Consider the following 22,770-nt stretch of genomic DNA (forward strand, 5'->3'; position numbering starts at 1 on the left):
GCATCAGCAGATTGTTACTGAGCCCCTCAGTGTGCCTGCAGCATCAGCAGATTGTTACTGAGCTCCCCACCATTGTGCCTGCAGCATCAGCAGATTGTCACTGAGCCCCTCATTGTGCCTGCAGCATCAGCAGATTGTTACTGAGCCCCTCATTGTGCCTGCAGCATCAGCATATTGTTACTGAGCCCCTCACTGTGCCTGCAGCATCAGCAGATTGTTACTGAGCCCCTCATGGTGCCTGCAGCATCAGCAGATTGTTACTGAGCCCCTCATTGTGCCTGCAGCATCAGCAGATTGTTACTGAGCCCCTCATTGTGCCTGCAGTATCAGCAGATTGTTACTGAGCCCCTCATTGTGCCTGCAGCATCAGCAGATTGTTACTGAGCACCTCATTGTGCCTGCAGCATCAGCAGATTGTTACTGAGCCCCTCATTGTGCCTGCAGCATCAGCAGATTGTTACTGAGCCCCTCATTGTGCCTGCAACATCAGCAGATTGTTACTGAGCCCCACATTGTGCCTGCAGCATCAGCAGATTGTTACTGAGCCCCTCATTGTGCCTGCAGCATCAGCAGATTGTTACTGAGCCCCTCATTGTGCCTGCAGCATCAGCAGATTGTTACTGAGCCCCTCATTGTGCCTGCAGCATCAGCAGATTGTTACTGAGCCCCTCATTGTGCCTGCAGCATCAGCAGATTGTTACTGAGCCCCTCTTTTCTATCATACGGGACGTGTCATGTATATCTGAATGTTTGGCATGATGTGACGTGTCACGGATATCTGAATGTTTGTCGTGATGTGTCACGACCTGGAAAAGGTTGGGAACCACTGCCCTAAGGCCTCTTTTCCACGAACTGTTGAGCTGTGTGCTCAGCAAGCAGTTGCCAGGCAGCAGTGAGCAGTTACCAGGCAGCGACAAGGCTGCAGTTCCTGTTTCTTCCACTGTGAGCCGAATCACTCATTGTGATGATCCAGATGATTCGACTCAAAAAAAAGATCCGGATCCTTCATGATCATTACGGACAACACTACTAGGAAGAGGGGTGGGGCTGAACATGGGAAAGGAAAGTGAAACTTAGAAGTGTTGCTTTGAATAAATAGCTTTGTGCACAAGGCACACAGAACTCTCTGCTTTCCTGCAGTGAGCAAAGCTGATAGATTGTGGCTGGGTAGCTAAACAGCTTTCACAAGGTAAGACAGTGTTTTTATTAATAGGCTTTTATTAACTAACTCTTGCAATAGCAGTAGTGTGTTGTACCGTGTTAGCCATCAATAAAAGCAAGAAGTTTTGAATTCTGGATGATACCATTTATTGGTTAACTTAGAGGAAAAAGGGTAAACTTTGGGCTAATAAGCTTTCTTCAGACTCAATTTACAGTATATAGAAATCGAGTCTTAGGCCTCTTTTACACGGACTGCTGATGGGCAGTAAAATGCCTCTCAAACGCTCAGGGCTCATTTCCACTATTGCGGTGCGGAATCGCCTGGATTCCACCGCGGACGAAATCGCATGCGGATGCGTTTCCGCATGCGTTTTCCCCCACGATTTCGCATGGCTAAGTAATAGGCGATTTTAACCATGTCACTGCCTGTGTAAATTTACATTCCATTCCATGCGAAATCGTGGGAAAAAACGCATGACAAAGCCGCATGCGATTTCCCTATTAAAAGCATTGCGGGCGAATCGCACGCATTCCAGCCGCACACGAAATCTGACGGCTCTGCCATGCAGATTTCCCCCGCACACCAAAACGCTCCCGCACGACGCACAAGTGGAAACAGTCCCATCCACTTGTATTGGCTGTGCGAAACTGCATGCGGACACCGCATGCGGATTCGCTATAGTGGAAACGAGCCCTCACAAGTGCTCGCTGCTGCCTGGTAACTGCTCACTGCTGCCTAGTAACTGCTTGTTGAGCACACAGTTCAACAGTCCATGGAAAAGAGGCGTTAAAGGGAACCTGAAGCAACAAAAATTATTTAAAATAAACTATGACGTAGCTGCAAATGAATAATACATACTAACCTCACTGTCAGTTCCTCTCAGAAGCTCATCATTTTCTTCTTAGAGTGATCCCTTCCAGTTCTGACAATGTTTTGTCAGAACTGAAATATACCAGTTGCTGTCAGTTATACAGTATATCAGCAGCTGTCAGTTACAACTGAATGTGCAAGGTAATGTCCATGTTTCCTTATGGCTCAAGTGGGTGACATTACAGTTTAAAGGAATACTGTAGGGGGGAAAATGAGTTGAACTTACCTTGGGCTTCTAATGGTCCCCCGTGAATGTCCTGTGCCAGTGCAGCCACTCCCCAATGCTCTGGCCCCGCCTCCGGTTGACTTCTGGAATTTCAGACTTTAAAGTCTGAAAACCACTGCGCCTGCGTTGCCGTGTCCTTGCTCCCACTGACGTCACCAGGAGTGTACTGCGCAGACACAGACCATACTGGGCCTGCACAATACACTCCTGGTGACATCAGCGGGAGCGAGAACACGGCAACGCAGGCGCATTGGTTTTCAGACTTTAAAGTAGGAAATTCCAGATGTGAACCGGAGGCGGGGCCGGAGCATTGGGGAGTGGCTGCGCGAGCACAGGATGTCTGCGGGGGACCATTAGAAGCCCCGGGGAAGTTCAACTCATTTTCCCCCGACCCCCCCCCCCCCCCCTACAGTATCCCTTTAAGATTGCACGATTTTATTTGTTTCTTTGTAAGGGTAAACTTCCTTAAAGTGGACCTGATCTCTTGCACAGGACAGAAGGAAGACGGAGAGAGGGCTGGTGCACATCAAGAGCACTTCTGAGCGCTTTTAAAAATGCCATGTATTTGAATGGGATGGTGCACACCAGAGCGATGTGATTTTATCCCAAACGCAACTGCGGGTCCTGCAGCATTTCTGCTGATTTCTGAAGCGATTCAGCCACAATGTTAAGTATAGGAAAGTGGAAAATCGCTCTGAAAAGCGCTAGATCCGAGTGATTTTTTTTCCAAGCATTTTTATTACAGAAGCTTTTCAGTTACAGCTCTACTGTAACAAATATAAAAAAAATGTTACACCAAAACACTCTAAAATCGCTAGGCACATGTCTAGAAGCTCTGAAAAATCACTTCAAAAAGCGCTGAGCGTTGGCAATTACACTAGTGCTTTTTGTTGTGCGCTGGCTCTGAAATGCACCCTGTATGTATTTAAATTGGACAGACAAAACTTTGAGTTTAGCCTGTCTAATTCTCCTCATCTGTGACTAAGCACAAGTTGTAATTTTACCCCTCAGCTGTGTCAGCTGACTGCCACCGCAGCGAGCTAATGATAAACACAGGATATTAACCTCATGTCTGCTTCCATGAAAGCAGGAAGTAGTCTGCTTCCATGAAAGCAGGAAGTAGTCTGCTTCCATGAAAGCAGGAAGTAGTCTGCTTCCATGAAAGCAGGAAGTAGTCTGCTTCCATGAAATCAGGAAGTAGACACCTTCCATGAAAGCAGGAAGTAGACACCTTCCATGAAAGCAGGAAGTAGACACCTTCCATGAAAGCAGGAAGTAGACACCTTCCATGAAAGCAGGAAGTAGACACGCTGCATATGTATTGCAGGATTTGTATCAGCTGTAACAAATGTTTTTGTTTAAAGGTTATTATGCTGCTTATCTTTTAGAGCAGAGGGTACATTCTGAGTTCAAGTTTGCTTTAATAAAACTTTTAAACCACAGTTGAATTTGACACTTTTAGTATTTTCTGAAAAAAAAATGACTGTAGATGTTGGCTGTACAATTCCTCAGCAGCATAACTACAGGTACGTATGGGATTGGGCATTGCAAGCATTGTGCTGCTAGTGGTAAAACTTGTGTACTTTGAGTCTGCAGTCTTCTCAGTTACTAGACAACTGTAATGAGAGGGATATGGAGGCTGTCATATTTTTTCCTGTTAAACAATACCAGTTCCCTGGCAGCCCTGCTGGTCTATTTGGCTGCAATAGTGTCTGAATTACACAAGAAACAAGCATGCAGCTAATCTTGTCAGATCTGACAGCAATCAGCTGATCTGCTGCATGCTTGTTCAGTGGCTATGGCTAAAAGTATGAGGGCTCGTTTCCACTATCGCGAATCTGCATGCGCCCAACGCATGTGGATTCGCACACGTAATGCAAGTGAATGGACCTGTTTCCACTGTAACGTTTACGTGGTGCGTTTTTATGAGCGGTGAAAACGCACAAAAGAGCCAACGAATTCGCCTGCAAGTGGAATGCATGCGAATCGCCGCTAATGTATTTAATAGGGAAATCGCATGTGTTTTTTTACGCGTTATTTTACGCGATTCCGCATAGGAACCAATGTAAATTAACACAGGCAGTGACATGGTTAAAAACGCATATAGCCTAACCTATGCGAAATCGCATGCGTAATCGCGTAAAATAACGCGTAAAAAAACGCACCTGCATGCTATTTCATCAGCGGTGGAATCCAGGCGATTCTGCACCGCAATAGAGGAAACGAGCCCTTAGAGGCAGAGGATCAGCAGGGCTGCCAGGCAACTGGTATTGCGTAAATGGAAATGAATACGGCAGCCTCCATATCACAGTTGCTTCACTTGTCCCGTAAAACAAAACTTTTAAAGAAGTGCCTGGTCCCCCCCCAGAGACTTCCCCCATTGTTCTCTGCCAGGCTGTTCCAGTGCTTTTCCCACCTCAAAACAGTCCACAAGAGCTTGGCAACAGTTGGTGCATGCGCAGTAACCGAGATGCTCAGACTTCATTGGAAATGCTGAGCCCGATCAGATCCATGCCTCTGTGTGAGGGTGAGACGCCTGCGCTGGGTCAGGGAGGGGCGGAAGGATCCAGAGACTTCCCTCTCCCAAAGTAAGTTTCTAACCTTTCAATTTTGAGAAATCACAAGTTTACTTTCAAAAATCCTATTCTTACCTTCTTTATCCTAATTCTAAACTCTCCCTCTGACATTTATTTATTGATTGACGTATAAATATAATCAGAGCAGCAGCAGCAGGCCTTGTAAGTAGGAAGATGCCCACCAAGCAGCCGTTAACTTCTCCCCTTGCAGGTAGTCTGTAGGTTTGTTCTTAAACTGAATTTGTTCTTAAGTTGGAACACTGTGCCATCTCAGTCCTCTCTGCGCTTCAGCGAGTGGCTCACGGAGTTGATGCTGCTCACGCAGGCGCAGTTGGCATCTTGCACCGGAGGGGACCCCAGGCCACCGATGCGGAGCTGCGGCGAGGGCACAGGATGTCTGCAAGGGGCTGGAGGAAGTAGATTTTTGTTTTTGAAAGCATCTTGGATGTGTGCTTTAAGTTAATTGCATATGGGCCCTTCTCTTCTCCCTGCCTGAGTTTCGATTCTCCTCTCTGCTTGTAAAAGAGGAGAACTGTTTCCCTGGCAGAGAAACAACTGCATGGAATTTACAGTGTTTACTTTATCTGCAAAGGACAGGGCATAGGTTGATATGTCTTGAATTAGTGTAACGATCGTGCACTGGGAGAGCAGAGCTATAATACAGCTTTGGAAGCATAGCATGCCTGGCTCAGATTGTATTGTGCAGCTACACAATCTCTGGTATCTGCTGTTTGTTTACTGACATAAATTAACCCCTTCTGGACAATGGTGAATGAAATCTACGCCCTGTTTTAATGCTCTAATATCTGCCAGGGTTTAGATTTCACATTACGGCCGGCCCACCACGCATTCTCACTGCTTTCGTTGCTCCTGCTGATCTCGACGCTGTTTCGCTGCTGAATGGGAGGGGAAGCTCTACAGGGATGATACACATGGAAGAGGGGGCTGCACATGGAATGGGAGGGGGCTGCTGTACAGGGATGATACACATGGAATGGGAGGGGGCTGCACATGGAATGGGAGGGGGCTGCTGTACAGGGATGATACACATGGAAGAGGGGGCTGCACATGGAATGGGAGGGGGCTGCTGTACAGGGATGATGCACATGGAAGAGGGGTCTGCACATGGAATGGGAGGGGGCTGCTGTACAGGGATGATACACATGGAAGAGGGGGCTGCACATGGAATGGGAGGGGGCTGCTGTACAGGGATGATGCACATGGAAGAGGGGTCTGCACATGGTATGGGAAGGGGCTGCTGTACATGGATGTTACACATGGAAGAGAGGGCCATACATGGAATGGGAGGGGACTGCTGTACATGGGTGCTACACATGGAAGAGGGGGCTGCACATGGAATGGAAGAGGCTGCTGTACATGGATGATACACATGAAAGAGAGGGGCTGCTGTACATGGATGCTACACATGGAAGAGGGGCTGCACATGGAATGGGAGAGGGGCTGCACATGGATATTACACATGGAAGAGAGGGCTGCATATGGAATGGGAGGAGGCTGCTGTACAGGGATGATACACATGGAAGAGGGGGCTGCACATGGAATGGGAGGGGCTGCAGTACAGGGATGATACACATGGAAGAGAGGGCTGCACATGGGATGGGAAGGGCTGCTGTACATGGATGATACACATGTAAGAGGAGGCTGCATGTGTAATGGGAGGGGCAGCTGCACATGGATGATACACATGGAAGAGGGGGCTGCACGTGGAATGGGATGGGGCTGCTGTACATGGATGATACACATGGAAGAGGGAGCTGCACATGGAGTGGGAGGGGGCTTCTGTATATGGATGATAAACATGGAATAGGAGGCTGCACGTGGATGGGAGGGAGGCTACAGTACATGAATGTTACACATGGGAGAGGGGGCTGCAAATGGAATGGGAGGGGGCTGCTGTACATGGATGATACACATGGAAGAGTGGGCTGCACATGGAATGGGAGGGGGCTTCTGTACATGGATGTTACACATGGAAGAGGGGGCTGCACATGGAATGGGAGGGGGCTGCTGTACAGGGATGATACACATGGAAGAGGGGGCTGCACATGGAATGGGAGGGGCTGCTGTACATGGATAATACACATGGAAGAGGGGGCTGCACATGGAATGGGAGGGGGCTGCTGTACAGGGATGATACACATGGAAGAGGAGGCTGCACATGGAATGGGAGGGGCAGCTGTACATGGATAATACACATGGAAGAGGGGTTGTACATGGAATGGGAAGGAGGCTGCTGTACATGGCTGATACACATGGAAGAGGAGGCTGCACGTGGAATGGGAGGGGCAGCTGTACATGTATGTTACACATGGAAGAGGGGTCCATACATGGAATGGGAGGGGCAGCTGTACATGTGTGTTACACATGGAAGAGGGGGCTGCACATGGAATGGGAGGGGCAGCTGTACATGTGTGTTACACATGGAAGAGTAGAATGCACATGGAATGGGAGGAGTCTGCTGTACATGGACGATACACATGGAAGAAGAGGCTGCACATGGAATGGGAGGGAGGCTACAGTACATGAATGTTACACATGGGAGAGGGGGCTGCACATGGAATGGTAGGAGTCTGCTGTACATGAAAGGGGAGCCCCGACACACTTGGCCTAGGGGAACAATAACTATAAATCCAGCCTTGGTTATGCGGCACTTTTTGACCGTTGGCACTTAAGTGGTTAAACCGCTCAGGCAAATGTAACTGCTGTGCAAAAATTGCAACATACCGGGAAGTTCTACAGTATTTCAACCAATCTAATCCTTGCAAAAAATTAAAGATGACCATTGACTTTACCATTTGATTCCCTCCAGATTCGATCACTCTGATCAAATCAGATGGGGATTGATTCCTTTAAAATGCCCGATCAACCAAAAATCTATTGAAAATATTGATCAGCCAGGGTGCAAAAGCTTGGAGGATCAGCGCTGGGACAGGGGAGGCAGCAGATCAGTAGATTAAAGTCCCATGGCAATTCAATGCAGCAAACCATTTATCAGTAGATTGAACCAGCATCTCAATGTCCGTTGTTCCATTCACCCTTACCTGCGGAATTCTGCTCCATCCTCTAAAGCTGGCCACTAACGGTCCAATTTCTAGCGAAAAATCGTTCGAGCGATCAGAAATTCTGATCGGATGAAAAATCGTTCACTACACCATCAACTAACCAATCATTGCTTCCTATCTATCACGACCAATAAGAAAATCCAAATTTTCGTTCGACGAAAATTCATTCGAGCGACATTTTTTTCACTCATTCATAATCGATTGTGTCCACCAATGGAGATTATTTACAACCAATCCGATCAGAATTTCTGATCGCTCGAACGATTTTTCGCTAGAAATTGGACCATTAGTGGCCAGCTTTACACTTCTCATTCCTCTCATTCCCTCCACAGCACAGATTAATTTATAGCCTGCAGGCAATTGAAGCATCTGTACAGCGTTGGGTTCCAAACTTGACACCCAAGGGATCAAGTCCCCATTCCTGCCAGGAAACGGTAATCTATAATTGGTATATAGCTTTACTTTGGACTTAGTTGTGTTCTGTAGATCTTCAGTAGAAAGTCCAGACAGTATGAATTTACAGGAAAAGACCGTACTACTGTTAATCCTCCTCATATTATCCTTCTTTTCAGACACTGAGGTCCACATGCCATGGCCTCCAAACAGGAGGTACCCCCGACAGATGTGCCTGAGAACAGGTCTCCAGCCATGGCTGATGCATCTGAAGGCCTCCCGGAGGGTAAGTCTCCATGTAACGATCGGTGAAGCACAGAGAGGATCTGATTACCGGTGATCTGCAGTATCACTGGGAATACAGATATATACCAGATTATAAGTGTTCTGCAGTATCACCGATAATCCAATATACCAGCTAACCTCTAGTTCACCTGAGTAGAGTGTAGTGTTTGGTGTAACAGTAACACTTAGAGGACTAGGCCTCAGTGCAGTGAGGAGTACTGCACAGATTCCTTCCGAAGACCTGAACTCTCCAAGGCGGGAGGAGTCAGGCCGAGAGTAGGAAGGATTGTCTGAAAGTGACACTCAGGAGGAAGTGACACTAACAGGACGGGGAACCGCCTCCAATAGTAAGGTCGGTTCTCGAGGTCGGACAAGCCAGGTCGTAAACACACGGACAGATAAAGTACAGATTCAGAAGGCAGAGGCGGAGTCTAGGTACAGGCAGGGTTCGGCAACAGGGTATCAGAGATATCGAGGTACAAGATCAGGAGGCAGAAGCAGAATCTAAGGATGAGCCGGGGTTCGGCAACAGAGTATCAGAATGGCAAAGTACAAGATCAGAGTTCAGGAGGATAGTCAGGCAGGCAAAGGGTCATAACAGAAAATCACAATCAAACTAGTACTTTAAGCTATCAAGAGAATCTAGCTAAGTGTAGGATTACAGCTCCAGCTGGTCCCGGCACACTTAAGGATCTGACTAATGGTCTGAGTGCTCCCACGTTGTGTTCGCAACGCCAGACAACCAGCAACTGAGCAGCTAGTAGTATATATATACACAGAGATCTCTCCAGCACCTCCCTAAGTGCTGGACCAATGAGGAGTGGAGCCAGAGTCAGCTGACCAGCCTGGTCAGCTGACTCACTTCTGGCTGTCATATAACCCCCGCCTGAGTGCGCGCGCGCGCGTTACTCTAAACCTAGAGGGACTACGTGTCCCAGCCACACCAGCACCGCTCTGCGGTGTCTCCGCACTGGGGCCATGCGCGCTAACCACCGCATCCAACGCGGCGGTTTCTCCGCGCTCACGCCATGCCCTGCATGGAGACAGCCGCCTCACACTGAGAGGAGGCGGCTGCCTCTCAGTGTCCAGCCATACTGTGCGCGGAAAGAGCCGCCTCCCGCTGACTCATGGCGGCGGCTCTTCCGCGCTTCTACACACTCCACTTATATTATGAATGGAACTAAAGGAGTGTTTTGTGTGACAGTTATATAAAATGAACCTGAGACTAATTTAAAATGAAATTGTGACTTACCTGAGGCTTCTTCCAGCCCACCGTAGGCCGCAAGGTCCCCCAGCATCCTCCTGGCTCCTCTCCCGATCCTGGCTGTTGGCTCTATTACGGTACAACGTCGGCCAAAAGTCATCAGGGCTGCTACCCGTTTTGCGTAATCATAACGGCTGGCTATGCATCATCACACCGGCCGGAGTGAGAGTTATACTCATGTGCTGGTCTCTAATATTGAACCACGCATACGCAAGACTCTCACAGCTGGCGTGATGACGCGCAGCAGACTGAAGTGAAGCGGGAAGCAGCCCTGATGACTTAAAGAGAATCTGTACTCTAACATTTTTACAGCAAAAAGCATACCATTCTATTCATTATGTTCTCCTGGGCCCCTCTGTGCTGTTTCTGCCACTCTCTGCTGCAAACCTGGCTTGTAATTAACAGTTTTAGGCAGTGTTTACAAACAAACTAACCAGCTTCTGATAGGCTCACATAAGCAGAGTGTGTGAGTCATACAGAGCCTGCAGGGGGCCTGGAGGGGGTGTGTATAGCTTCTACCAATCACAAGCAGCCTTGCACATTCCACACATGCCAGCTTTGTCCTGACTGTGCCAACAGAAGGAAACAGATTAGATCATATAACAGAGATAACACAGCCACTGTGCAATTAGGAAAAGCTGCAGTAAGCCAGAGCACATTAGAACAGGCAAAGGAACTTATAGGATAGAAGAACTAAGGCTGAAAAGTTTGTTACAGAGTCTCTTTAAAGAGGAACTCCAGTGAAAATAATGTAATAAAAAAGTGCTTCATTTTTACAATAATTATGTATAAATGTTTTAGTTAGGGATGCTCGGTAAATTCCGCGGAATTGTTAATTCCGTGATTCCGGCCGGAAATTAGGTTAATTCCGATTCCGGTAGTCGGAACGGAATTCCTATACCTCTCAAACGGAATTCCGCGGAAATTTTATGATTTCCGTGGAATTTTACAGAATAACACTAAAACTCTCTCCCTCCTCCTCCTCCTCACCCTCCTCACCCTCCTCACCAGGATGATCCATCCATCATGCTGTAGGGAATTGCAGATTTTCAAAACAGCTTATATACCATAGTTGGGATTTGAACCCAGGACTCAGTGTGTAGTAGGTATCTGTCTTACCCTCTAGACCATGAACCACACTACATGCTAAAATGGCCTAGCATGTACCATACTACCATTATGATAATTTCAATAGAAACAGTAGCATGATTAAGGATTTGTACTTTTTGAAAAGCATGCTTATATACCATAGCTGGGATTTGAACCCAGGACTCAGTGTGTAGTAGGTATCTGTCTTACCGCCTGGACCATCAACCACACTACATGGTAGTAGGTTTCTGTCTTACCCCCTAGACCATCTACCACACTACATGCTACACAGTAGCATCAATTCAATAGAAACATTTTGTATTGAATTGATCATAATGGTAATATGGTACATGCTAGGCCAGCTTTAGCATGTAGTGTGGTCAGAGGTGGGACAAGGTCCTTCAGCACCCAAGGCTGAGACAGCAAAGTGCACCCCCCCCATCCCTCCCACCCCAGCCGTCACACACTGATTGCTATTACACTAAGAGGGGCCCCCAACCCCCCCAACACCTTAATCTCTACTTATCTGGCTTGCAGTCGCTGCCATGTATCACCTTTTCTTATTTCTTTCTGCTTCAAACACAATTGGGAATGACAGCTGAATTATTATTATTATTATTTATTGTATTTATAAAGCGCCAACATATTACGCAGCGCTGCACAATAGATAAATGGGTTAACATACAGATAGAACATACGGAAACTCACAACAAAACAAGATCATGCAAATGATTTGATAACAATACAGTGTCATAGGTCAAGATAGAGACTGTTCGAGTCTACAAGAAGGGTGGTTGTGAGTAAGATTGCATAATCAAGATGGATACATTAGGGAGGAGGGCCCTGCCAGAGGCTTACAATCTAAAGGGTGGGGTGGAGACAATAGGTGCGTCTTTTGAGAGGGGGTCTAACAGAACATATTATGATACTGGTGTAGGGGGGTATGCGAGCGTGAAGAGGTGAGTCTTGAGAGCTTGTTTGAAGGTATTAAAGGTGGGGGCGAGTCTGACGGCTGGTGGGAGAGAGTTCCAGAGAGTAGGGGCAGCCCTGGTGAAGTCCTGCAATCGTGCGTGTGACTGAGTTATGCGTGGTGCGACTAGGCGCAGGTCATTGGAGGATCGGAGGGGGCGGGCTGGTATGTGCCTGTGGACCAGATCAGAGATGTAGGTCGGGCAGGTCTTGTGCACTGATTTGTAGGCCAAGCACAGGATTTTGAAATTGATCCTAAAGCTGATGGGGAGCCAGTGTAGTGCTTTACAGAGCGGAGTTGTAGAGGCACTGCGGTGAGAAGAATGTATCAGTCTGGCTGCCACATTCATTACCAATTTAAGTGGGTCAGTACGGTTAGAGGGGAGGCCAGATAAAAGAGAATTGCAGTAGTCTAGGCGGGAGATGACAAGGGCATGGATAAGGAGTTTAGTGGTGTCAAGTGACAGGTAGGAGCGGATCTTGGAGATGTTGCGGAGGTGGAAGTTGCAGGATCTGACAATACCTTGGATGTGGGCTGTAAAGGAAAGTTCAGAGTCCAGAGTAACGCCTAGACAGCGGGCTTGGGAGGTAGGGTGGATAGTGGTATTTTCAATAGTGACGTGCAGATCTGGGAGGGGTGCAGCTGTGCGGGGTGGGAATATTAGAAGCTCAGTCTTGTCCAAATTAAGCTTCAGGTACCTGGCAGCCATCCAGGAGGAAATGGATGTGAGGCAGGCAGAGACTTTGTCCATGGTAGAGGAGGAGAATTAATTGTGCACCCCCTCCTACACTGCGCCCTGAGACTGGAGCCTCTCCAGCCTCGGCCCGGCCCTGAGTGTGGTTGATGGTCTAGTGGGTAAGACAGATACCTACTACCATGTAGTGTGGTTGATGGTCTAGGGGGTAAGACAGATACCTACTACACACTGAGTCCTGGGTTCAAATCCCAGCTATGGTATATAAGCATGCTTTTCAAAAAGTACAAATCCTTAATCATGCTACTTTTTCTATTGAATTGATCATAATGGTAGTATGGTACATGCTAGGCCAGCTTTAGCATGTAGTGTGGTTCATGGTCTAGGGGGTAAGACAGATACCTACGACACACTGAGTCCTGGGTTCAAATCCCAGCTATGGTGTATATAAGCATGCTTTTCAAAAAGTAAAAATCCTTAATCATGCTACTTTTTCTATTGAATTGATCATAATGGTAGTATGGTACATGCTAGGCCATTTTAGCATGTAGTGTGGTTCATGGTCTAGAGGGTAAGACAGATACCTACTACACACTGAGTCCTGGGTTCAAATCCCAACTATGGTATATAAGCTGTTTTGAAAATCTGCAATTCCCTACAGGATGATACAAGAGGAGGGAGGAGGGAGGAGGAGATTTTAAAATTTTTCCGACGGAATTCCGCATACAGCGGAATTCCGCGGAACAGGTCCGGAATACCGCCGGAATAAAATGGAAGCGGAATTTTGGATCGGCGGTATGCGGAATTACCGCGGAACGGGAAATTGCAATTCCGAGCACCCCTAGTTTTTGTCAGTGTTTGCCCATTGTAAAAATTTTTAAATCCCTGATTTATATTTTGACATTTATTACATGGTGACATTTTTACTGTTGGCAGCTGATGTAGCTGCTGCATGCTTTTTTGGCAGTTGGAAACAGCTGTAAATAGCTATTTCCCACAATGCAACAAGGTTCACAGACAGGAAACTGCCAAGAGTATGTACTTTTCTTGTTTCTTTTGGGAGGGGTTTCACCACAATATCAGTCATACAGCGCCCCCTGATGGTCTGTTTGTGTAAAGGAATAGATTTCTCATGTAAAAGGGGGTATCAGCTACTGATTTGGATAAGTTCTTGGTCGGAGTTTCTCTTTAAGGCCGAAGTTGTACCATAACGGCACCACCAGGAGGATGTCGGGGGACCTTGCGGCCTACGGTGGGCTGGAGGAAGCCCCAGGTAAGTCACAATTTCATTTTTAATTAGTGCTAACCAAGAACATAAAGAAAACGTGACCAGCAATGTACATTAATCTCATGTACAGTAAGGGCAATGAATGCAAGGATAACCTCATGCACAACAATGGCAATAAATGCAATGAGATATATATATATATATATATATATATATATATATATATATATATATATATATATATATATATATATATATATATATATATATATATATATATATATATATATATATATATATATATATATATATATATATATATATATATATATATATATATACACACACATATACAAGCTGGTATAATAAAATGTGCAGTCACACAGACGCAGTGAAAGGTATACACGGACTGTGCTGGGCCTGGCACAGTATAGCAATTAGCAAGGGCCAGCTGCGACAGACAGGGCTGTATATGCAGTGTCAGTGGCATACACATTAAAAAATAAAAAAAAACACATCACAAGAACATTAGCACTCAAAAGCTTTCTTTGTAATGCTTTTCAGCAAAAAAAATATCAGCAAGGAGCAAGCAAACAAGAGCTAACTAAAGCTTTCCCTATCTCTGCAGCAACCTCTCCCTTCTCTCACTAAAGCAGGCAGCAGACTGAGTGAGAAAATGGCCGAAGCTGCTGCCTTTTATAAGAGGGGGGGGGGGGGGGGCAGGAGGGAGTGCAGCCTGATTGGCTGCCATGTGTCTGCGGACTGTTATGTAGAGGGTCAAAGTTTAGCCCAATGATGTAGTACAGGTTGCCGGTCGAACTCGCTATGTGTTCGGGGTTCACCGGCAAATCGTTTGGGCCATCAAGCCAATTTAACTTGCCAATGCACCTATGACCAGGAGGCAGAGGCTTGGTCAAACCCTGAAAGGTGTAGCTCAGCAAGGTCTGACACCAATGTGCTGCAGGGGAAGCAGAGGAGGCCAATGAGGAGGACTGTCTTGCCTCACCAGCCTCAATATCTGTGTGTTGTTGAGTAGCCGAGGGCACACTGGAGGCTGGTCCTTACTTCTCTTGAACTCAGCATAGTCATTGCAGTGGGAGCTCTTCAGGCGGGCCTGTAGAGATGAGGTACCCATCTTGGACAGGTTGCGCTCATGGCTCAAAAGTTTTCTGCATGAGTTAAACACAGCATAGGTTTTATCCTGGCTTGACGCCTCCAAAAAATTCCATATTACGGACGTAAAGAATCCAGGGCCCTGGCCCCTACAGCAAGCCGAGGGTGCAGCGGCTCTCCCTCTGGTTTGGGTTTGCGTGGTTGTGGTGGTGCTGCTGCTGCCGGCTGAAGCAGAGGCCTGTCTTCCACGCCCACTGCTGGAACTGCCCCTGCCTGACATATGGTGATGTAATTGCCTAGGTGACTCATCCTCCTCCGAGCTTTCTTCCGGGGACTCAGGCTGCACATATGGATGGTCCAGATAATCAACATCATCATCCCCTTCGTCAGAAAAAAAATCTCTTCTTCTGACCCCCCCCCCCCACCTCCTCCTCCGCCCCAACATCCCCAGACACAGACCCCTCCTCATCCTCAAAAAAGACTTCTGATGCTGGCCCGAGCACAACCTCCTCCACATCAGGACCCATTATGTCCTCAACTTCATCCATCAACATGTTCCCAGATGCTGGACTGAGGGGCAGAACGCTCTCATCCAGGAAGGGCTGACCACTGCCTGCTGGGGTGGGTGTCCCAGCAAATGTGGGGCGTTGGCTGCTCACAGCAGAGTGCTGCTTACAGCGGAGGTCTGGGAACAACTAATGGGCTGCTCCTCCGTCATTATGTCCATCAATGCCTGTGAGTTACTCTCCTTAATGACTCCCACACGGGACCCGAAGGTCTGAAAATGGGTGCTACTGGTGTCGGCTGACTCGGCCCATGCTGTGCTGCTGATGGACGCCTTTGTGCTGCACCCCCTACAGCTGAGCGCCCTATCCCGTGGACAAGTCTCAGAAGTTGCGGAGGCAATGGCATTCCCTCTCCCGCCACACCCACGACACCTGCCAGACATGTTGTATGAAAAATATTTCAAGGTGGAGAAAGTGTGCTGATTTTAACAGTCAATATGTGTGTGGCCTGGGGACAGGCTGAATATAACAGGGGGCTTTTATTAATTTTTTAGAAAAAAAATATTGAATACAGTAATATAACACGAAAATCAGTGGACAGCGCCGTGGTCTGCCTGCACTATGCACACAGCAAACTAACCGGCTGCAGCTAGTAGCACAGTACAATGTCACTGACGAAACTTAGTGACTGAACAACAGTGGCAGTGACTGTCTGCAAGTACTAACTGAAGTTTATCACTGGCTAGTGAGCTGAATACAAGTGATACAGTAAAATAATATAGAGCACAAAAAGTAGTGGACAGCGGTCTGCCTGCACTACGCACACACACAGCAAAATAAGCGTCTGCACGCTTACTAGCACAGTACAATGTCACTAAACTTAGTAATGGACCAGTGGCAGTGACTGCAACTAACTGAAGTTGATCACTGGCTGGCTGGCTTAGCTAGCTAACAAGTATACAGTAATAGAGCAGTAGAATCAGTGAACCTGCCTGCACTAAGCACAGCAATCAGTACACTGTCACTGACTACAACTAACGTCAGTTAACTGGCTAGCTAGCTGAATACAAGTATCATATAAAGTATAAGAGCAATGTTAGGAGTAAAAACGCTATATTTTTCACACAAAAAACGCACTTACTAAAGCAACGAATGGCCTGGAGATGATCCTCTCAGTGCCCCAGTCTAGCAAGGACAGAGCTTTTCATCATGGCCACCACTTTATATACAGGAGGGGAGGGCATAGCCTTTCCTCCTATGATTGGTTGCTAGGGCCTGGGCTGGGGGCCTCTGATTGGCCCAGTGATGTAACTTTCCGCCCATTTCCGCACATTTCCGCTAATCGCGACCTAATCACAGCTTTGCACCCCGCGATCACGACCGTGAATGCGTTCCGAATATTTTCAATTACGGAATGCAGTGGCCAATTTCCGTGATCCAGAATCTTTTCACAGCGTCGAATATCGAAGCCGAATAGTGAAAAAGTGCTTGTGAATCATGGCTATGCCGTGATCACGGAAATGATCTGCCCACCATTGCTTGCCACCTCTGTTCCTGCATTTCTCCTTACCATTATCTCTGGCTGCCCTTCCCCTCCTGTCCACCTTCCATACTTACACAATGCAATTTTCTTTCCGGACCTGTTGCAAATAAATGCACAAAAAAGTGCATTGTGTATACCTAGCATTAGCACCAGTTATCTCTTTCACTGCCCCCTTATCTTTCTTTACTGCTTCTGTCCTTCTCCCTATCTCTGCCCTATTTCCCCTTCTCCTAGTGTCTTTCTATACTTTCTGCCTGTTGTCCCCCATCTTCTCTCTTTTCCTGTTCCTACTTGTGGTTTGGAATACAGTATTTTTAAAATGCATTGCTGTGTGTTTTTGTGTGTGAAAAATTGCCCCTTTTAGTGTTACTATTGGTGGCTATACATGATACAATTGTTTTCATCCAATCTTACCATTTCTATATAGTATAAGGGTAAATAAAGTGAATATACTGAAAGGATAATTTAGGCAGTTCCCTAATATTACATAGAAATGTTAAGATTGGATGAAAAAAATTGTACCATGTATGGGCACCATAAGGCGTGTTTCCCACTGCACCAAAAAACGTTCCATTTAGCTGCAGAATGAAACAGAACAGATGCAAACAGATCCTATGCAAAGCAATAGGATCTCTTCACATCAGTCCATTCGTAACGGATATGTTTGCTCTGCTCCGGCCAATGGGACTCAAGTGTTCGGAGTCTGTAATCATTTTGAATCGAACAGATCCGTCAGATCGCGACATAAAAATATTTCTATGGTGCCCAGTCATTTCTAGCTATGCCCCTGCATGGAAAGTTGGCAGGAGCGCACCCACTTCTTGATTACAATGATGTATTCTTCTCTTTGGCATGTAACGCCTGCAGGACTACACCCGCTTCTTGGTCATGACAAACTCTTTTTCTTCGCTTGGCATGAAATGTCGGCAGGATCACACTTGTTTCTTGATCACAATAATTTTTTCTTCTTCTTCTCTTTGGCATGTAATGTTGGCAGAAGCTCCCTAAGACAAGTTGCTCAGGTCACCTGTTTCTTAGTCACAACAAACTCTTCCTCTTCTTCCACTTGGTATGTAATGTTGGCAGGAGCACACCCACTTTTTGCTCATGACAAAGTAGTCGTCTACTCTTTGGCATGTAATGTTGCCAGGAGTCCCCCAAGACAAGTTGCCTAGGGCACCCGATTCTTTATCAAGTGGTAGCAGAATAGGCCATGTAACCTGGTGTTGGAGGGTTGTCTGCTTTTTTTAAATTTCTGGCTGCCTGCTGCTGGATGTGCAGGAGGATGGGATTGTTCAGCAGAAGGGGGCACAGTGGTGTTGCCTCAATGACCTCCCTGTTGCTGTCTACACCTCTGCAGCCTCCAAAGCTATGCACAACAAACTCCCTGAGGCTGGGTTGAAAATCAGTGGGGTTTCATCCAAGGAGCTGGGGACAGTAGGGGGGAAGTTTCACTAAGGGGAGGGGGGTCTGCTGATGCTGCAGGTAGGAAAAGGACTCATGGCAGAGGACTGTGTAGAACTGCCCTGCTGCTGTTAGATCAGCTCCACAACAGTGACGACAAAAACAGTAAATGTGTATAAAATGAAATGTGTAGTGTCTTAAATGGTGCAAACTGTTGAAGTCAGATACCGTTAGATACAGTCACGTGTAAGTGCATATTTTGTAATGACTACAGTATAAGTCTATCCAGCGAAGGTAATGGCTGCACAGACCAGGAGGGGTTAATGACCCCTATGGGCTGCCAATAACTCTTCCAGGTCCCCATGTGAAGCCTTTAACCCTCCCGGTCCGTAAGTGCAGCCCTACTTTCCCTCCTTAGCAGTGCAGCCAGTGCCCCCCCTTCCCCCCCCCCCCCCCCCCAGGTATTCTGTAAAATGTCTCCCTTAGGTAACCACTGCAGAATGTGCTCACCTTACCGTTCAGTTAAACACTGTGTGGAATGCACACCCCCTCCAGGTGATCAACAAGCAATGTGTCCCCCCCCCCCCCCAGGTAATCACTGTGGAAAGTGCACCCCCTCCAGGTGATCAACGAGCAGTGTGTCCCTCCCCCCAGGTAATCACTGTGTACTGTGGCCTCCTTTTCCCACCCAGGTCATCACTGTGGACTGATTCCTCTCCCAAGTATTCATTGTGGAATCCTTTCCCACTTTGACCCAGGTAATCACTGTGGAATATATATCTCCCCCCCCCCCCCCCCCCGATAACCACTGCAAAATGTGTCCCTCTTATGCCCCCAGGCAGTTACTGTGGAATGTGCTCCCTTTGCCCCAGGTAACCATTGTGGAATGTGCCCTCCTCAGGTAATTAAAACCTGAGGAGGGCAAAATCTGTTCATATACCCTCCCCCCCCCCCCCCCAAGGGTGTCTACCTCCCTCTTCCTCTGCTCATGTAACTATTAGCCATAATGCAGAGAAAGCCACAGTGGAAGCGACTTACCGAGTCCTGGACCAGGTGCTTTGTCCTCTCATGCCCCTCTTTAGCTTGTTAGCATACGTCAGCAACCCTCTGGCTCCCCAAGTGACGCTGATGTACACTGACCTGTGTGACTTGGGAGACGGGAGGATAACGCACCCAGCAGGACTTGGTAAGTGTGTTCATCTGGGGCTTGCTCTGCATTATGTCAACTTGTTACCTGGGCAGAAGTGGAGAAAAGTGTAGATGAGGGTGGGGGGAGGGAATGCTGGTCACTGCTACCTAAAGTGTGCCACTTACCCTTTATCTATTTATTGTATTTATAGAGCGCCAACATAAACGTAGCACTGGACAATTATTATAGTCACAGATATTTAGGGGTGACATACAGCAATAAGACAATACAGGAATACATGCAAACCAGATCACACAGCACAGAATGAGTACAGGAAATACTTAGTCACTGGATGGGAGAATGTAGATTAGGCAAGTTGAGCTCACTCATATCCATAGGATGGGTGTATGGTGATGGAGGTGCATGATAAGGTAAGAGACATGAGGAGGAGGACCCTGTCCGAAGGCTTACAGTCTAGAGGGAGAGGTAGGGACACAAAAGGTAGAGGACCAGTGTTCAGCATTCAGATGCGGGTTTAGAGCACTAGTGGGGGGAGGGGGGGACTGGGTGAAGCGGGGGCGGTCAAGTGAAGCTCATTGGAGGAGCAGAGTAAGTGGCTAGGTGTGTACCTCTGAGTATGATTGGAAATGTAGGTTAGACAGGTTTTGCGGACAGATTTGTAGGTCAGACACAGTATCTTGAATCTGATTCTGGACTGGATAGGAAGCCAGTGGAGGGATTCACAGAGGGACAATTTGGGTCATAGGGAGAACTGACAGAAGAGCATTGCAGTAGTTGAGGTGGGAAATTATGAGGGCATGGATGAGGAGTTTGATGGTGACAGAGGTCAGGAATGGGCAGATTTTGCAGGACTTCATGAGGTTTTGGATGTGGGCGTGAAGGAGAGTGTGCGGAGTCCAGGGTTACACCAAGACAGCAGGCTTGAGCGGTAGGGCAAATGGTAGTGTGGTTAACAGTGACATGCACATCTGGGAGGGTCAACAATGGTGGGAAAATCTTAAATTCTGCTTTGTTCAGGTTTAGTTTCAGGAACCTTGTGAACATCCAGGTGGAGATGGCTGATAGACAGGAGGAGGTCTTGTCCATGGTAGTGGTGGATAGGTCAGGGGTGTGGAGGTAGAACTTAGTGTCATCTGCATACAGATGATCGTTAAAACCCATGGAGGAGACATCTTGACAATGGAGGATGTGTACAGGGAGTACAGTAGGGGGCCAAGGACTGAGCCTTGGGAACATTTCATGAGAGGTGGTTGGGGGTGGATGAGGACTCATTGAAGGAGCGGCTGGATAGGTAGGATGAGAACAAGGGCAAGGTCATGAATACCCATGGACTGGAGGAGTAGAGGATGGGCCACTGTGTCAAATGCTGCTGAAAGGTCAAGGAGCATTTGCCTTCCATTTTAGCCAAAGGCAAGGTCATTGACCACTGTGGTGAGAGCTGTTTCGGTTGAGTGGGCAGGCCGAAATCCAGATTGCAGTGGGTCCAGTAGGGAGTTAGCATTGAGGTACTTGGTCAGGCATCTGTGAACCAGAGGTTCAAGGAGTTTTGAGGCAAAGAGGAGGTGGGGTATTAGTTAAAGGGTAGTGAGGGGTCTAGGTAGGGTTCTTTTGAGCAGAGGTAGTACAATGGCCTGCTTAAAGTCTGAAAGGAAGGTGCCTGTGGATAGGGAGAGTTTAAACATGGATGTGAGGACTGGGGCCAAAGCTAGGAAATGAGGACAAAGTAAGTCAGAAATGACGAGGTCAATGGGGGAGGTAGTAGTATGTGAAGTCACCAGTAGGTGGCTGACTACCTCAATGGTAGTTGGAGTAAAGGAGGGGAGGATAGGATGAAGGCGGATCTGGATGGGAGGGGGTGGGATGTGAGGATTGAAGGCTGGTGATTTCCTGACAGATGGAGACAATTTTGTTGGTGAAGTTGGGGGTTAAATCCATGGCAGAGAGGGTGTGTGTGTGTGTGTGTGGGGGGGGGGGGTTTAAGAAGGGAGTTGAAAGTGGCAAAGAGATGCCGGGGGTTTAAAACTTGTGCTCTGATCTGGATAGTGTACTGGTTAAGGGCACAGCCTTTGACATGGGTGACCAGGGTTCAAATCCTGGCTAGGGGCAGTACCTATTCAGTAAGGCAATATTTCCAAACACTGCATGGTGGCCTCTTGACCGCGTCCCAATGGCTGCAGCTCTTGAGCGCTTTGAGTCCGACAAGAGAAAAGCTCTATACAAATGTTTGGATTATTATTATAATTATTATTATTATGATGAGCTTGATAAAGTATTCCTGCTTCTCATCAGCAAGGGCAGTGTGAAAATGCAGCAGGTTAGCCTTGTACTGTGGGAAATCCTGATTAAGTCAAGTTTTACTCCATTTCCGTTCAGTGGCACATGGCACCCTCTGGAGGTTGCGAGTATAGGTGGAATGTAAGGGCTTAGGGTTAGGGCGGCAGTTGTAGCGTAATGTGTAGCGTAATGTGGGGATTCAGCATCCTCTAGGGCCAATGAAAGGGCTTGATGATACTCTTGGCTATCAGTCAGAAATTTAGGATTGGCTCGCACTATTAAAATTAATTGGTGACGCTTATACTATTATTTAGCGAGTAAGACCTAAATTCCTTAATTTATAGCCAAGGAATATACAGTGAATATTATGTATGTTTATAAAGTCTCAAGGATACATTCCAGATTTCCAGTCCCAAATGATTTTGGCAGCCAAACAACCTTACCTGTAGTGTTTGTGCCATAGAAAATTTCTCAAAGGTATAGCTTACAACTGATGTAGTGGGGGGCAGGGCTTAAATAGGGAGCTTTGGGTCTCCTAGGATAGAGTTTATAACCTTTTATTGGTTGGTAAGGCATTCATCCAACCTTCTAGGGACTGTCATCATGTTTTGATTACACCAGGTAAGTACTGCAAACATATGTAAACATTTCCTGCCTAATAACCAATAGTTTAAAAACAAAGCATGTCCAGATTAGTCAGATGACATTTAGTTTTGTAGTGTTCTGCACTGGTGTAGTTTGGTAAGCTTTAGTAAATCACTTGTATTAAAAGGGAACCTGAAATGAGAGTGGTATTGAGGCTGCCCGATTTATTTCATTTTAAGCAATACCAGTTGCCTGGCTGTCTTGCTTAGGAGCAGTGAAAAATGGTGCACAGTGTCAATGTGATGAAAATGGCACCCTATTCACTTACATTATCAAACAATGTTTATTCTTTTAA

General features: G+C 47.0%; 1 protein-coding gene across 1 annotated transcript in view; it reads left to right on the top strand.

The window, feature by feature from the left end:
* Positions 1-1,108: 1,108 nt before the first annotated feature.
* Positions 1,109-22,770, top strand: part of LOC137560884 (up-regulator of cell proliferation-like) — a 42,760-nt gene continuing 21,098 nt past the window's right edge. The window contains exons 1-2 of the mRNA XM_068272041.1: positions 1,109-1,189; positions 8,490-8,596. Coding sequence (XP_068128142.1) covers positions 8,509-8,596 — 88 coding nt within the window. The 5' untranslated portion in view covers positions 1,109-1,189; positions 8,490-8,508. The remainder of the gene's footprint in view (positions 1,190-8,489; positions 8,597-22,770) is intronic.

This window comes from Hyperolius riggenbachi, chromosome 3, assembly GCF_040937935.1.
Source record: "Hyperolius riggenbachi isolate aHypRig1 chromosome 3, aHypRig1.pri, whole genome shotgun sequence".
Classification (NCBI taxonomy): domain Eukaryota; kingdom Metazoa; phylum Chordata; class Amphibia; order Anura; family Hyperoliidae; genus Hyperolius; species Hyperolius riggenbachi.